The sequence below is a fragment of the Pyxicephalus adspersus genome, chromosome 7 (assembly GCF_032062135.1).
Source record: "Pyxicephalus adspersus chromosome 7, UCB_Pads_2.0, whole genome shotgun sequence".
Lineage (NCBI taxonomy): Eukaryota > Metazoa > Chordata > Amphibia > Anura > Pyxicephalidae > Pyxicephalus > Pyxicephalus adspersus.
In genome coordinates this window covers 15,311,416-15,326,198 of record NC_092864.1, presented here as the reverse complement: position 1 = coordinate 15,326,198, position 14,783 = coordinate 15,311,416, and the positions used below count along the sequence as shown (strand labels likewise).

Below are 14,783 nucleotides of genomic sequence, written 5' to 3'. Positions count from 1 at the left end.
TGCTCATCTGTGTCATTTTGCTTTTCTTATCCACATTTTTATTGCATAGCCTTCTCTTTGTGCTGCTCCTCCCCCTTTCCGCCTCTGTTTAGGGTCTGTTACCTGGGCAGACTCTTCACCATCCTAAAATCCAATGGGGCACCTTGTTAGCAGAAGGAATAAGTAATCAACAATTCTGGGCTGTCTTCTATGGAGTCTCGGAGGGACAAAAGATACCAGTGGCTGGTCGATCCTACTGACCTCCTGCCCATAACAGAAATATTAGCTTTTGGGGTAATAGTTTTATTCTTTCCCTCTTTTGCAAAAGTCAGTTTTGATTTGTTCTAATATATGCTTCACTTTCATTAGTTTGGAGCTGTGAATAGTATGCATTCACTGTAGAGTGGAGCAGAGATATTCTCAGTCCTGACTTCCGTATAAAGTTGTGCAGAGCTCCATGCCTGACCGGCCGTTGTATATTCACTATAGTGTGGAGCAGGCTGTATGCTGCAGGAGTTAAACTTGGGAGGAGTGCACCTGGGACACACGTGACACAAGCCAGGTCTGACCCCTCCCAGTTCACATAGACACATCCTCAGGTTGCAAGGTCAGGAAGAAAAGGCAGTTTATTCTGCAGACTGCTTCCTGAACTTCTTCCTCCCTACAGCCCGGCTGTGTGTCCCCTGTCCCCAGTGTCCTCAGTGACACTACCGGAGCCCAATCCGGGAGGGAGATGCAATGCTCGTACAGGGAGGGCCGGCACCTCGCCCTGTAAGGATGGCACTGCAGGTGAGTCACCTGTTCTGTGTTTGGTACACACAGCTGTTGTGATGTCAGCACCCGGGTCTGTGTTTTGCAGCCGTCTCTATGGAAAAGTGTGCTTCTGACTTCAGTTATTTCACTTCCACAGGTGGAAACTCACACTGGATGCATATTTTCCATATGACCTAGAGCGTCCCCTTCCTGGCTGTGGAGTCTCACTCCTCCGGCAGCCCTTTGCTATGGCTGTGCAGGTTGGTGAGACCAGGAATTTGTCTTTTGCTGTCCATAGGGTTAGCAATATGATCTGTGATACAGCAAAGCATTTACATTTTGATCCAGGAGTGATCCAGGAGCTGCAGCTGATGCCAACACATGATAAATATATCATAAAATAAAAGGGACTGGCTTTCAACATTGTGTAGTGCTGCATCTGCAGGGGGGTGCTGGGCTGTGGGGGTGCTTGTGGTGGAAAAAATAGCACAGTTTTCCATGGAGGGAAGTATAAGATGGTCACGGGTAGCTGGAACTGAATTCTTGGTACAAGGGTGCCATTGCTATGCCCGGTGCTCATATAAGCTGCAGCACTTTGCATTGTCCGCGAGCACCCATTGGATACCACAATTTCCATGATTGTCCGGAGTAGTTACCTGTTCCTGATTTACATGTTTCATGTTGCTCTCTGGTAATGGATTTGCATCTCATAGCCTGATAATTACCCCGGGATTCCATTACAGTTCAGCTCTTTGTGTATTCAGGAAAGCCTTAGCTGTGCCTGGAGTTCAGTCTGTATACCTAGATGAGCCGCCATGAAAGGCCATCATTTGGGAGTATCTGGTTGCAGATTAAATGACTGTTGGCGTTCAGAGATCACAGTAAATGTGCTTCGGTGTGCAAAGATCACATTTGACAACGTCATATAAGTACTTTATTGCGTCCTGCCATTTTGCTTAGGTTTAACCTGCATGTATTGCTGTAGGTGGGTTTTCGGGTTTTGCTTCACCTAAAGAAGATTCTACAGACACTATGAAACTTTTATGGCCAGCTGGAAGCTGGTTTTATGTCCAGGTTGTAATGTGTGTTGCCATATTAAAATTTGATATCCGTAAGCATAACGCCAATGGAGAGAAGTGGTCATCAACTGTCCATGTATTAGACCAGCTCTCTGCACATGGCTTCATGCATCAGAAAACACTTACTGGTGAGAGTTAAAGGTAATCTCCATGGGGAATGGAGGTTGTTCTGTAAACACTGGGATGTGGTTCAGCGGGCACAGGAATGTAGCTTTGCGTCTGTTGACTCTAGTCAAGCTTCCTCTAATTGACCACAAGAACCCATTTTTGTTGCTGCGCACTTGCTGCATCTACGATAACATTTTATTGACATGACCAGTGTTTAACCCAGAATTTTTTTTAAGCTGGGTGGTAAGAAATGGTGGTTGGCAGCCCCTGTATTGTGATCCAGCTCTTCAGTAACTACCCCAAAACAGCTGGGTGGTTACTAAAAAGTGCCTGGTGGTGTGCCCAGCAAAAAGGGGGCTGGGGAAAACACTGATGCCCATTACAAAGAATCCATTACCAAGGTATCACACACTCATAACGAATCGCAGCAATGGAAAGCAGCCGTACATTTAAACTCCTTCTTCCAGTATTTGCCGCAGCCAGTTTTCTTGCTCTCTTCTGTCACAGATTACTGAACTTTGTCCAGATAACATTTACGCTGAGCATGGAGAACATATAAGGGACAGGAAGGGCAGAGGTTTGTCCTTTCCAGCCCTCTTGTCCCTTGGTAAGAACCAGGACAGCGTGCTGCTCACTCACCCTTACAGGCCCTCTGGCTGAATGTGTTTTAATTATAAACCCAACTCGGTTAATCTTGTTAGATATAAAATCTGTGTCATGGTCATAATAAAGTCTGTGTACACAGCCATACAGAACAATTCTATTGTCTTGAAGGAAGGAACCCCATACCTAGACTATGGATATTGGGACAATCACTTATTCTTGACAAGCAGAACTTTAAAGGATTGCTGATCCCCTCCATGTGGCCCTACAAAAACGTTGTAAACGCAACGAAAGAGGAAAGTTTCTGTAAAATTTGCTGGATGAGATTTGTGGTTCACTGATTCTTCATATAGTCAGTAATATCTGTGTGCTCCCACAGGTGACAGAGGTGACGGACAGTGCCTACGTGGGCTCGGAGAGTGCCTACAGTGAGTGCGAGACATTCACAGATGAAGACACTGGAGGACTGACCGCTCAGGAAGACCCAGAAACTGAGGGTGATGGGGCAGGATCTCGCAGACACACATCTGCATCGTGAGTATTCTAGCTTCCAGAAGAGTGACTTATAAATAATAGAACGCAGTCCAGGCAGAATTTCGTTTGCATTTATTTGCATTCTGCTTCCGCCTTTTATTTAAAATTGACAATGACAAAATATTCCCCTTTGATTACCTGAGTCTGCCAGGTCACATGTTGCTGTCAGAAGGAAATAAATTGTTGTGGCAGGGTTCTCTGATAGAAAAAATGTATTAAATACCTAAACAAATGTGACCTGCTTATGGCAGGTGAGCAAAGCTGGGAACATAAATGCATAGATCTGAGTTTCCTAAGAGGCAAAAAAGGCTGCTGGGTGACTTAAGCAAAGAACGTGTCTGTGGGAAATTGTTCCCTTTTGCCAAAAGTGGGGTCAGGTCCTTATGTTGCATGCAAGCTGAGGTCCCAATCACCAAGGAGGTTGGAATTGTTCAGGTCAGAAGACAATTCCTCCACATCAAACTTAGACCTGTCACTCTGCAGCAATGACTTATTACAGGGAGCTCCTGTACAAAGGCAAAGTTTTATGCTGGATTACTGCCCAGAACCTGAAAGAAGAGAAAACACCTTGACTCATATAATAATACAATTGCTTCTTATATTTAGGCTATATTTACTTATCCTGTTTAACCTTTCATAGTTCTCTTTCCCCAATTTCCAGGCTGTAAAGCTTTGTTAGCTCCACTTCCAAGATATTTATGCTGCTTCTGCACTTCTGTATAAATCTGTTCAGCTTTGTTTGGGCTCTTTAGTACAGATACATGGCAGGTTCTTGAAGTGCTTGCACAATAAGATTATCAAAAACCATATGAAGAGAAAGTACTTTTAGATTTTTCTTTCCTATTCTCCAAATGCAGATCCAAAGTCAGTGAAAGACACTAATGGTTGTCTGCTTTTTATACCTGCACAGTCCTGTCTGTAGTCCTCCTTCTAACCCAACTCACTCCAACTCTATTTCAGGCCGGAAGGTTTGGAGCTCTCCTTGTGTGACATATCTGTGGTCACCGTGGCTGGTCAGGAGGAGCAATTTGAGGATTTTGGTGAAGGAGCGGAACCAGACCTGTTCAACAGTCACTGCGAGGATGAGACGGACAGTTTCACACAAACATCAAATAGCACCAAACGTCTCACCTCCAGGTAAGATTTCCGGCATAGAGGGAATATTTAGGGGTTCATAAAGACTGGAAAACTTTAATGTTTATGTCTGACACCAGGAAATTCAGGATCAGGTATTCAATAGAATTGCCATGTTTATTGGAAGCAGAAGAACTTTATAGTAGAATGTCATCAAAATAAAATTAGGAAACTGTGCTCATACCTGTGGCATCCTTTCAAACACTTGATATTTCAGAAACTTGTGCAACCCCTGTTGCATATTCCTATTGGCTGATATTGCTTCCCATTCTAGTGGTGAACTGGTAAAAATATGTGGAGCGAGGTTTACTGTCATCTCCAACACCATCCTGAAGTGTCAGAAGGAAGGCTGCCAATGGTATGTGCGGGGATAGGTGCATTTACCAAATTCATTCAGCCTTTTTTATGACAGATTCTCTTTATTAAGATTACAGCTTTTTCCTAACCAATTTGATATTTTGGATATGATAACATCATCCCCAAAGGTGTCTGCACTTTGAATCCAAGAGTATTTTTGGTCAATATAGAGACCCCCTAAATTCCGGCCTTTCATATATGTAAATTTCAACGTCCACCTGAAGTCTGGTACTTTGATATAACCCCAGCCTTTTGAAACTTTGAACAGGTCAAATATTCAACCCAGAATATTTTTTAAACCTGGTGGGAAGAAATTGTAGGTGGGTGGCAGCCCCTGTATTGTTACTTGTAACTTATTGTGGTTACTGAAAAGTGCTGAGTGGTGCTACCAGCTAAAAGGCTCTGGGGAGAACACTACACATTTATGTGTTCTTTGAATTATTTGATGCATAAAGAGCGTCAGAGGTCTCAACTTGGCATGGGAAAATTACAAAAAATAACCAGAAAGAAAAAAACTTGGATTGATTGGGTACTAAGAGCAGTTTCCTGCAAATGCATGCAAACAAAATGTATATTAATAAAATTTTTTGTAGTTCACATAAAAAAAAAAGGTTAAAATGTCTGTATACGGGTGATATCTGGTATTTTGCATGCTTTGCTGTGTGCAGAGTGTGGCAGGTTCATGGTAGAAGAGGACACAGTCTAAAGGACTACCAAAAACACCCATGTACCCTGGGATGGTATTTCTTCCACCACGTCATATAGTCCAATTGTCTGCCACCTGCCCACAGCAAAACATAAGTGCAGTTTGAAGTAGATCCTTATGTTGTGCACACCACCTGAAAGGTTTGCTATATACATCTTCATATACAATCTTTGCATTCCTCCAGTGGTGCCCCTGTGTCAGAGCGCCAACTTCTGGCACCCCCACCTTGTTCAGCCCTAGGGGGCATGTACTGCAGCCAGTGCCACAAACATATCAACCGTCTGGAAGACTTATCCACCCGTCTCCGATATCTTGAGATGGACAGGTGACATTGCATGCCTGTTAAGAAATGAGGACAGGGAGAGGTAAATCCAACAAGAGGCCCTTCATTGAGATCATTTTACTGGTCGGCAGTGCATTCTGACTCCTAGGTGTTCATACATTGCTGCCTTTGCCTATTTCTAAGTCTTTAAAAAAAGGTATCATGGAAAATTTAGGTTGATTAAGAGACCCTGTCTTGAAGCAAAAAATGAAAGCTCTCCATGCCTTACAGATCATATATGTTTCCTGGCAGTCACTACGTAAATGGGTTCAGCTTTATTCTCCCACAACGATCTCATGGGAAAAGACTGCTTTTATCAGAACGTTCTCACAAAAGTGTTTTGCTTCGCTACAGGTTGCCTCTAAGACACTTTTGGGTCAGTAGAGCAGATTGCTCTGCCTCCTTATATTCAATGTTCTATTGTGAACCATTATTACTTCCTTATAGTCCTCTATTCCCCTTTAGATCCAATGACTTCTTAGGAAGGGTCTCCGGTGTGCCTCTCCCTGTCCACCTCCATGGAGGGTTGCTGTGCTTGTATGGGAAAGTCTCTGCATGACAAACGTTCGGCTTCTGAGCTTTACCAGCATTGGAACTTTAAAATATTATGAAAGGATAGATAGGGATAGTACAACATAACGCCCCCAAGAGCTAGAAACCTTGATGATGTGTTGGATCATGGGTGCATTTTTTTTTTTCAATGGATTCATATAGCAACAATCGTTCTCCTGTCACTAACTATGCCTCACTGTCAAATGACCCCACCATAATCAATGTCTCGGACCTAGTCGTAGGTACATACACATACCTTGTTCAAGAATCTGATATGTACAACAATCACCCAACGTCCATCAATTCATCACAGCGTATCAGTTGAAATGATGACTATGCATGTCAATGGTGGAGAACACAGTTAGGTGCTGCTCCCTCACCCACCCCCTCCCTTCTCCATAGAACAGAAGGATTCTAAGAGTACAGAGCTCATTCATTTATCTGTCACTTCAAACGATCACAAAGATCTTTTCCAGCAACAAAATTCCTACACGTACGTAGCCTAAGCCCAATTTAGGGGAAAGACAATTAAGGGGAAAACACTGAGCGCACAGTGGAAAGCTTTGCAATCGGAGGAAGACATTACAAACTCCATGGAGATAATGTTCTGGAAGAGAACACTGCAGAGAAGGCCCAGGCCTTTAAAGTGCACCTGTTGTTTTTATTACATCGATGTAGTGTACTTTATGCACTTCAGATGCTTTTTTTGTAATTGATATGCAGTTAAAGTGCATCTCGGAGACATTGTAAACATAACACAAAAGCTTTTCAAATGCATCTTAAAGCAAATCTGTGCTTTGTCCTTGCATCAGCTGAACAGAATGTTAATAAGGAAAGGTAAATATGTGACTTTTCAGCATAGCCCCCATCACCCCCCGAAAAAGAAGCCCTATTAGTCTGTAGACAGATCTATGCAGAATCCTCAGTTCCTTGCTCTTGTATTTTGCTTATTACATCACCTAGAAGTTTGCACAGAGCTATAGAGGGCAAATCTATTAAATGGACTAATTGGCGAGTGCTTGGGGTTCATCTGGGAAGTGGAGGGGGCTTTATGTCTTAGAATTTGACACTCCTCATATATAGTAGTGGCAAAATGGGTTTTAGTATCTAGATTAAGTTTTTTAATTATTAAAACTAGTTTTAGTTTAAACGATGAGCAGCAACTAATCTCCTAAAAGACATTTGCTGTACAGAAGAAGAAAAATCTTTGTAAGGCATGATCCTATATGAATCTAGCCATTGGTCCTTTGTCAGCTTTCACCAGGTTATCCTTTATCATGAGATGACAGATGCAGGGGGTGGGGGAGCGATACGATTGGACGTTCCATTCGCTGTTTTTTCCTGGTGCAGGAAATAGGAATCATCACAGCACTTTTTACTGATAGGGAGGTCATGTGACCATTAACCTTTTCCTGACCAAGCCATCTTCTTTGCTTCTACTAGTGTATTTTCCCCTTGCATAACTTTAGTTTCCTCTTACTGTCGATGTTCAGATATCTCCTGTTTGCCAGGTGATGCTCGGTCTAGCCGTGCTGCATGGCTTTTTTCTCTCTCTCTCCTGCTTTTGCTTTGCATACTGTGCTTGTTTGAGCCGCTCGTGGCTTCTGCGTGTGGTGAAAGTTCTGTGTTGCAGGCGGTTCGCCTTCCCACTCCTTCCTCTTTTTATTGCTTTCTCCCTCTGTTACCGTCATTTATTTTGTCCCTTTGATCTCTCCTACAGCCCTGACAAGAGGACTTACAGCAGGAAGGAGGCCCGGTAAGTCACATGAGCCATGCTTGCCTGAAATTGGTTTCATAGAGTCATGCTCTGCAGGCCTGACTCAACATCAGACAGACCGTAGAATCATTGTTAAAGCTAATCTCCGGGCAAACAGATAATACATGAGAATAAATACATACAAGTGAGCTGGCTGACCTGACAAAAAGTGTTTGTAGTTCTGTAAATCGAGTTTTGGGATTTGGATGGCTTTGCCATGCAGTAGAGCCAAGTGGATGATACCACTGATGCAACTAAGGAAGAATCCTCTCCCCAGCCGATCATTTTTTTAGATAGAATGGAAAGGATTTAAATCTCTTAAGGTTTTTTTATTGCTGTGCTTGTGTCCTCATTGTGGATAATCATTCTCATATCAAAAACTTGATAAGTCAATCCAAAAATGAGAATAGTCTTCCTAAAGGAATTTCCTTATTTTTTAGTCTTCCTTCTGACATCTTATCTGTAAGATAAAAATGGCAGAAAAAAACCTAGACGATTTCAACTATTCCCAACGTTTTCCAAAAATGCAAAAAAAAAAAAAATGTTTTGCATTTTTAGTTCGAGTACTTCCATTCTTCCTAATCAGTATTTTTTTACACATGTCAGGTTAGCTTTAACGGTAATAGGTAAAATACATATACAAGTTGCCTTGGATAGCAACTGGCTTATGTTCACTGGTGGTCTGGAAGACTGAAGAGAAGCTTCTACCATAAGAACTTAACTTTCAGCTAGAGAAGCTTTCATTCAGCAGTGTTCTCCAAGCAGAGGGAGGTTATGACATACTGCAGACTCGGCAAAGGGAAATACAGATAAGTAATCCTTCCTTTGTAAATAAGAGGAACAGATTGCTTCATAGGTGGTTATAGGTCATCAGCAAAGTCCAGGGCTTGTCCTCTGTCTATTGCAGTGTTTCTCGGCCCTTTGAACATGGGGGAACTCTTGAAATAACTTTCTGGTTCCAGGGAACCCCTGCTATAGATTAAATATTCACAGTTGACAGTATATTAGTGTGGTGGGCTTTAGGAAGAAATTTATTGGTCGCCACTGGGAGAAATGTCACCCTTACGGATAGCCAAAAATATTATTGGTGTCAGTGGTAACTGACCTGACTCATAAATTGCTCATTGCTCAAGGAACCCTATTACCCAATTATTTCAAGACATTGGAAGCGTCCATTCAACAACCACAAAGATACACTAATCAGGTCATGAAATTGCATACTTATTCCTTGCTGTTGAGCAGCCATCTTTCTTCTTTGAGCATTGTCAGCCCCTTTATACACTATTAGCAGAGAAGGTCCAAGATAAATCTCTGCCATTAATCTGCCGTTGTACAAGTTTCTTTTCACCCCTGTATTGTAAAATGCCCCTTCATTGCCCCGTCCTTTACACTTGTTTTCTGTTTTATAGGAGGCTGCATCACAACGGTTTCTTGGGGGAAGAGCCAGAGGAACAGCAGCAGACCGAGATGGCGTATGATGATACAGATCTCACCGACAAGGTAACATCCCCAATTCAAAAAATGCAGCAGCCTAATTTTTCCTGTTATTTGAAATAAGAAAATTTGCCCTTATATAATTTTCAAATAAAGGGAGACCCCACCAGGTCCCTAAAAAAAAATCCGGCACTCCAATGTATGAAATTAGTTCTCTCCATGTCCCCTGCCATGTGCTGTGGTTTCTTTATCTGACCTCTGCATCTGTACTGGACCATGATGTACTGGTCAGTGGAAGGAACCACACTGTGTGTTGGGGACACAGGATCCAGAGGTCATTACTTCTTTAGTGCTGAAAAGTCACAATTACACGAGGAACTCCATTTTGAGACCTGTTTATGTCCCTTTAACATATTCTGATAAAAAGTAAAACTGAGGATTCCCAATCATTCCTCACCTAAACCAAAACATAGAAACACCTTTTGGCTGTACATACACTTAAAGGTTTGCTATGACTGTTTTGACTTGAGCACCATTGCAGTGGCTGTTGCATAGCATTACTAGCCCACATATTACTTTCACTTGTTGACTAGGTTCATTCCTCCAACTTGTCTTCCTGCCTGACTCAGATTTCCTCTTTTTTTATTTTTCCTACAGGTGCTGTACCTAGAACAGAGGGTGAGTGAGCTAGAGAGAGACGCAGCCACCACAAATGAACAACAGAACCGACTCCGACAAGAGAACCTGCAGCTTCTTCACAGGCATGTTGGAGTTGTTGGAATGATTTTGATGCCATTTTTTTTAAGTGTATATAAACATTCACTTTAAGTTTTGCTCATTCCTGTTAGGAATACTCTTCACTTCCTTCCCCCACAGACACAAAAGGAAGTAAAAGGAAATTTCTAAAGTAATGAGAAATCCCCACTTTAGGACATGTCATAGTGGTGTTCCTGCCCCTGGTGACAAATCACCAGCAATGGAACCCCTATAAAGATTACTTTCCTGCTTCTAGGACATTGGATTGCTATTTAAACAATTTATAGTCCGTGGCCTGGCCACTGGTTCACTTTGAAGGTATAATTTAATGAAAAAGTGTTCCATTTTTATTGCCACCTCTAACTTTTTATTCATTTGCTGATCAGGGTGCACGCATTAGAAGAGCAACTTAAAGATCAAGAACTGCTGTCAGATGAGGTTCAAAGTGAAGAGACTCGTAAACACAGAGATGAGCTGCGCAAGATGGAGCGCGACCGCAGCTATCGACTGAGCAGCCTTAAAGCTAGGTATGTGGTGGGGTTAGGTTGCAGAAAGCTAGAATACAGCCTTGCTAAAATCATTTGAATGTGCAAAATGTACACAGGAAAATGTGCCCCCTGCTGGTGTTGTGAAGAGTGCGTTAAGTAATTACTCTTCCTCTGCAGACTTCAAGAGCTAGAAAACGAGAATACAGAGCTACGATCTCAGCTTCCAGGTGCCAAGGCAACAACGCAGAGGTTAGAAGAGGTAAGCAGTATTACCCTCAATTACTGCATTGTGAAGTTATAGACAGACTTCAACCAAAAGTAATGTCTTTTTACATTTAAAAGATATATATCTGCATTTCATCAATCCACAAACTTAATACATGGGTTAGAGACTCCAGCAACGTAACCACTCCTACCACAATGAAATTGCCATTTTAATAGTTTATTTTGTAATATGAAGAATTCAGTGTGTGACGCCATCACTTTGCTTTGTAATGTAAAATGGCCAGTTAGCTGGATTCAACAACATGTGCACCAAGCTATGTGCCATGGAATGTTTTATGGCACAATTGCTTTTGAGTAGCACAATGCAGAGTACACCTGGAGTATGTGTTGTGCAGTATTTCATTTAGATTGTGACAGAGTCTCTTTAAACATTAGGACCTGTTTTCGATTGTATTTTACCCAAATCATTGTCAGTCGATTCCAAGCCAAGGTGATATTTGGTGGTATGTTTACCTGTAAATTTGTCTGATATAAATGCCGAGAAATGATTGTTAGGTATTGGTTAGCAATTTTGCAAGCTCATTTTTCTTATCTTAATTGGTAAATTATTATGGAAACTTGATATGTTGAATTTTTCCACAGGAGAAACTTAAACTGCTGGATCAGATAGAGGACCTCCAGCATCAGCTCCAAGAACACCAGGAACAGAACAGGAAACTGGGAGGAAAGCTTAGTAAGGAGATGCACAAACAGCAGACTGAGAAGGAAAGGTGCCAGGAGGTAAGGATAATCTGATCTCATTGGTGTTTTATGTGACCCAAGTCTACTTTGGTGTCCCCTCATCCTGCACTTATGGGACTACTCCAACACTTTCCATTACCTATTTATATTTATATCAATTATGTAGGACAACATGTTTACTTAACTGCTTTCTTCCCTAGCAGCCCAAACAATATTTACCTACCAGCAGGGAGTTTAAATCTCTGGCACGTACAGGTATAGGGGACATATGACGGACCCCTCCTATGCCATATGACAGTGCTGGTACTTATAGGCTTTTTAGGCAAGTAGTATTTCAGAAAGCAGCGAGAATGTCACTGGGCTTCCTTTCTTCTTTTAAAGCAAATGGAGCAGAGTTGGAAGAGGTAAAGGGGAGTATGCACTGCTTGTTGCTTTACGCTATACAATACTAAATGAATTTTGCTGTCAAAACGTAAAATTGAACCCTTGTGATGGATACAGGAAGCATAGCCCACCTACCCAGTATATAAAGTTATTGTTATCTAGATGTTCCTGTGCTGTAATTCTCCACCAACCACTTCTGTCTGTCATTCAGTTCTTTCCCATGATGAAATCATTCACATTTCATGCCCTGTTTATTTTTATTGCAACTGATCTGGGATAATAACCTGCAAAATCATTTTAGGGGGAGATTCACTTGCACATTATACACACAATATTGATGTTTTTTGTAAGCACTGAGCAGACTTGGTATAAAGGACAGTGGACATCAGCATAGTTCAAACACGGCCTGATTTTGCTGCTTTTGGGTAAATTTTATTTTAAGTAGCTGACAAAGAATAGACACACCAAACTACTAAGCTATGAGGAAGTAATGCTGACTATTCTTTGTTGGGCTCAGTAGCAAAGAAATAGCAAATGAACCATCAGGCAGCAAACCGAGAATGATGTTAAGTCTGTGATTACATTAATAATCCAGTTTATTCCTTCCATCCTTTTATTAGGTCATAGAGGAGCTGCGGCGAGAGCTTGAACAGATGCAGCTTATGCGTCTTGAAATGGAACAGAGGATGGGGCTGGGTAATAGTGCCGCCCTACAGGAGTACAACAGCCGCACCAGGGAGGCTGAACTAGAACAAGAGGTCCGACGACTCAAGCAGGTATGTAAATATAAAATATCAGAATATCTGTGCATTCATGTGTTCTGGCTGTACAGTAGAACAGAGTAAATAACTTCTCATTATGTTGCTGCTTTTCTGTGACTTTATTATTTTAAGCCAAATTCTGGGAAATTTATTTTATAAAAAAGCCTCCCAAGCAGTGCTGTGGTCTGATTACATTACTCTCCTCTTTCGTAGTATTGTCTTCCGCACTAGGTATTTTTTACCGAGATGTCCTCACTCGGTGATAGGATATAGGATAGGATAGGATATACTTGTAGGATATACTTATGACTGTAGGATGACATGGACCTGCTCCCTGACAAAGCATCACCATTGTCCTGCATGCTCAGTGTAATGATGCTCAGAGCAATGCTCTTTGAATTATCAATCACAGGCTACCATTGGAGAAGGGCAGAATGTGGCCCAGCACTCTGTGATCTGCCTAAAGACATCTGGAAATTAACAAAAAAAAAATAAATCCTGCAGTAAGGCTTCACCAGAACAAATGTTGTTGCTGGTGGAGGTATATGAACCACAGAATTAGAAATCCTTTGGCTGATAAAACCGTTCACGTTTGTGTACTTAGCCACTTGCTTGAAGCTCATTTTTAACAGCCAAACTTTTGTACAGAATTCCGTTATTTTCCACATATGATGTTGAACAAGCTGATCACTCATTCACCTTGCATTTGTGCTGTCAGTCGGTCACATAGGGTTCTTACACTCACTGGTTTATTTGTCTTTGTTTTGTTGCAGGAACAACGAATCCTCAAGGAGCAGAATGAAGAACTGAACGGACAGATTATTAATCTTAGCATCCAGGGAGCTAAAAATTTGTTCTCCACCACATTCTCTGACTCTCTGGCTGCAGAAATCAGCAGTGTCTCTAGAGATGAGGTAAGGAAGTATAGATTTGTCTTATCGTGGGTCATTCTGTGCTGGCAAGGTTGTGTACTTTATTGTTGTGATATCCCATTCACCTTGTTCCTCCACAACCAGTAGCTGCAGTTTCATATTTGGGGGTGTCCTGCAGGACAAATACTAATGTTACCATCTGTATGATGTAGTTATGTTTAATAATTGATATCCTGTATGTGTCAAAGGTTGGATTTATTTTTAGGTGGTGTCAACAAAAGGAGAAAGAGGTTGTATTAGGTCCAGGATGTTGTCTCATATTGCAGGATCTCCAGAGTGGGGGTTCTTGGGACAAAACATTTCAAGCAAAGGTGAAATGTTTTTTTAAATAAGGCTTCAGACAGCAATAATTATTGGCCAGAGGTTTTAGCCTTTCCCCAAGAACAAGGAAAACAAATCTTTATTTTAAAATTGGACACCCCATAATTATAGGGGTCAGCTAAAGTCACATTTATGTCATTATACACTGAAACTATAAACGTGCCATATCACTATACCCTATATATTCTTCCCCTTTTAATGTCTGATGATTAAGGGTTGCTTGTATCATCATCCTATACCTTCTCGTGTAAAGGATTGTTCACAAATTTTGAAGTTTGAATATATTGTAGGCATTGTGCTCTAGATTACAAAGTGATCCCCTATCTGAAATCTGTCAAGTTTCAATCATTTCCTATAATATATGCGTATGGTGTGCATGGCCCTCATGTCTGTGTGCAGTGATGGTGATAACTGAAAACCAGAGTATGTCACATTGATTAAATATATTGCACATTACAGCTTATGGAGGCTATTCAGAAACAAGAAGAGATCAACCTGCGCTTACAGGATTATATTGATCGTATCATTGTAGCCATTATGGAAACCAACCCAGCCATTCTGGAAGTAAAGTAAGTCCAGGACTTAACCAACAGTACACAAATTTTCACAAGTTAATAGATAAATGTACATTTTTATTCTCTGTGTTATTATATATATATATATATATATATATATATATATATATATATATATGTGTGTGTGTGTGTGTGTGTCAAAAATTATTTTTCCTTTTTAACATCTCCCTTTTCTTTCAGCTTTCATTCTCTGCCTTTCACATATCTTTGAGCCTTTTACTTCTCTTCACTCTTTTCGCTCTCACTTTTCTCTTTCTTCTTTTTTCTTTGTCCCCTTGTCCTT

At 41.3% G+C, this 14,783-nt stretch overlaps 1 protein-coding gene across 3 annotated transcripts in view; it reads left to right on the top strand.

Annotated features, from left to right (window-relative positions):
* RAB11FIP3 (RAB11 family interacting protein 3) overlaps window positions 1–14,783 on the top strand; it is a 68,385-nt gene that overhangs the window by 48,475 nt on the left and 5,127 nt on the right. For 2 of the 3 annotated variants that reach the window (XM_072417588.1, XM_072417586.1), the window contains 12 exons: window positions 2,902–3,056; window positions 4,017–4,193; window positions 5,438–5,578; window positions 7,848–7,883; window positions 9,293–9,383; window positions 9,975–10,078; window positions 10,460–10,600; window positions 10,739–10,820; window positions 11,429–11,566; window positions 12,532–12,687; window positions 13,446–13,586; window positions 14,385–14,494. In XM_072417588.1, the coding sequence (XP_072273689.1) occupies window positions 2,902–3,056; window positions 4,017–4,193; window positions 5,438–5,578; window positions 7,848–7,883; window positions 9,293–9,383; window positions 9,975–10,078; window positions 10,460–10,600; window positions 10,739–10,820; window positions 11,429–11,566; window positions 12,532–12,687; window positions 13,446–13,586; window positions 14,385–14,494 (1,472 nt within the window). The remainder of the gene's footprint in view (window positions 1–2,901; window positions 3,057–4,016; window positions 4,194–5,437; window positions 5,579–7,847; window positions 7,884–9,292; window positions 9,384–9,974; window positions 10,079–10,459; window positions 10,601–10,738; window positions 10,821–11,428; window positions 11,567–12,531; window positions 12,688–13,445; window positions 13,587–14,384; window positions 14,495–14,783) is intronic. The other variant, XM_072417587.1, reaches the window with a different exon arrangement.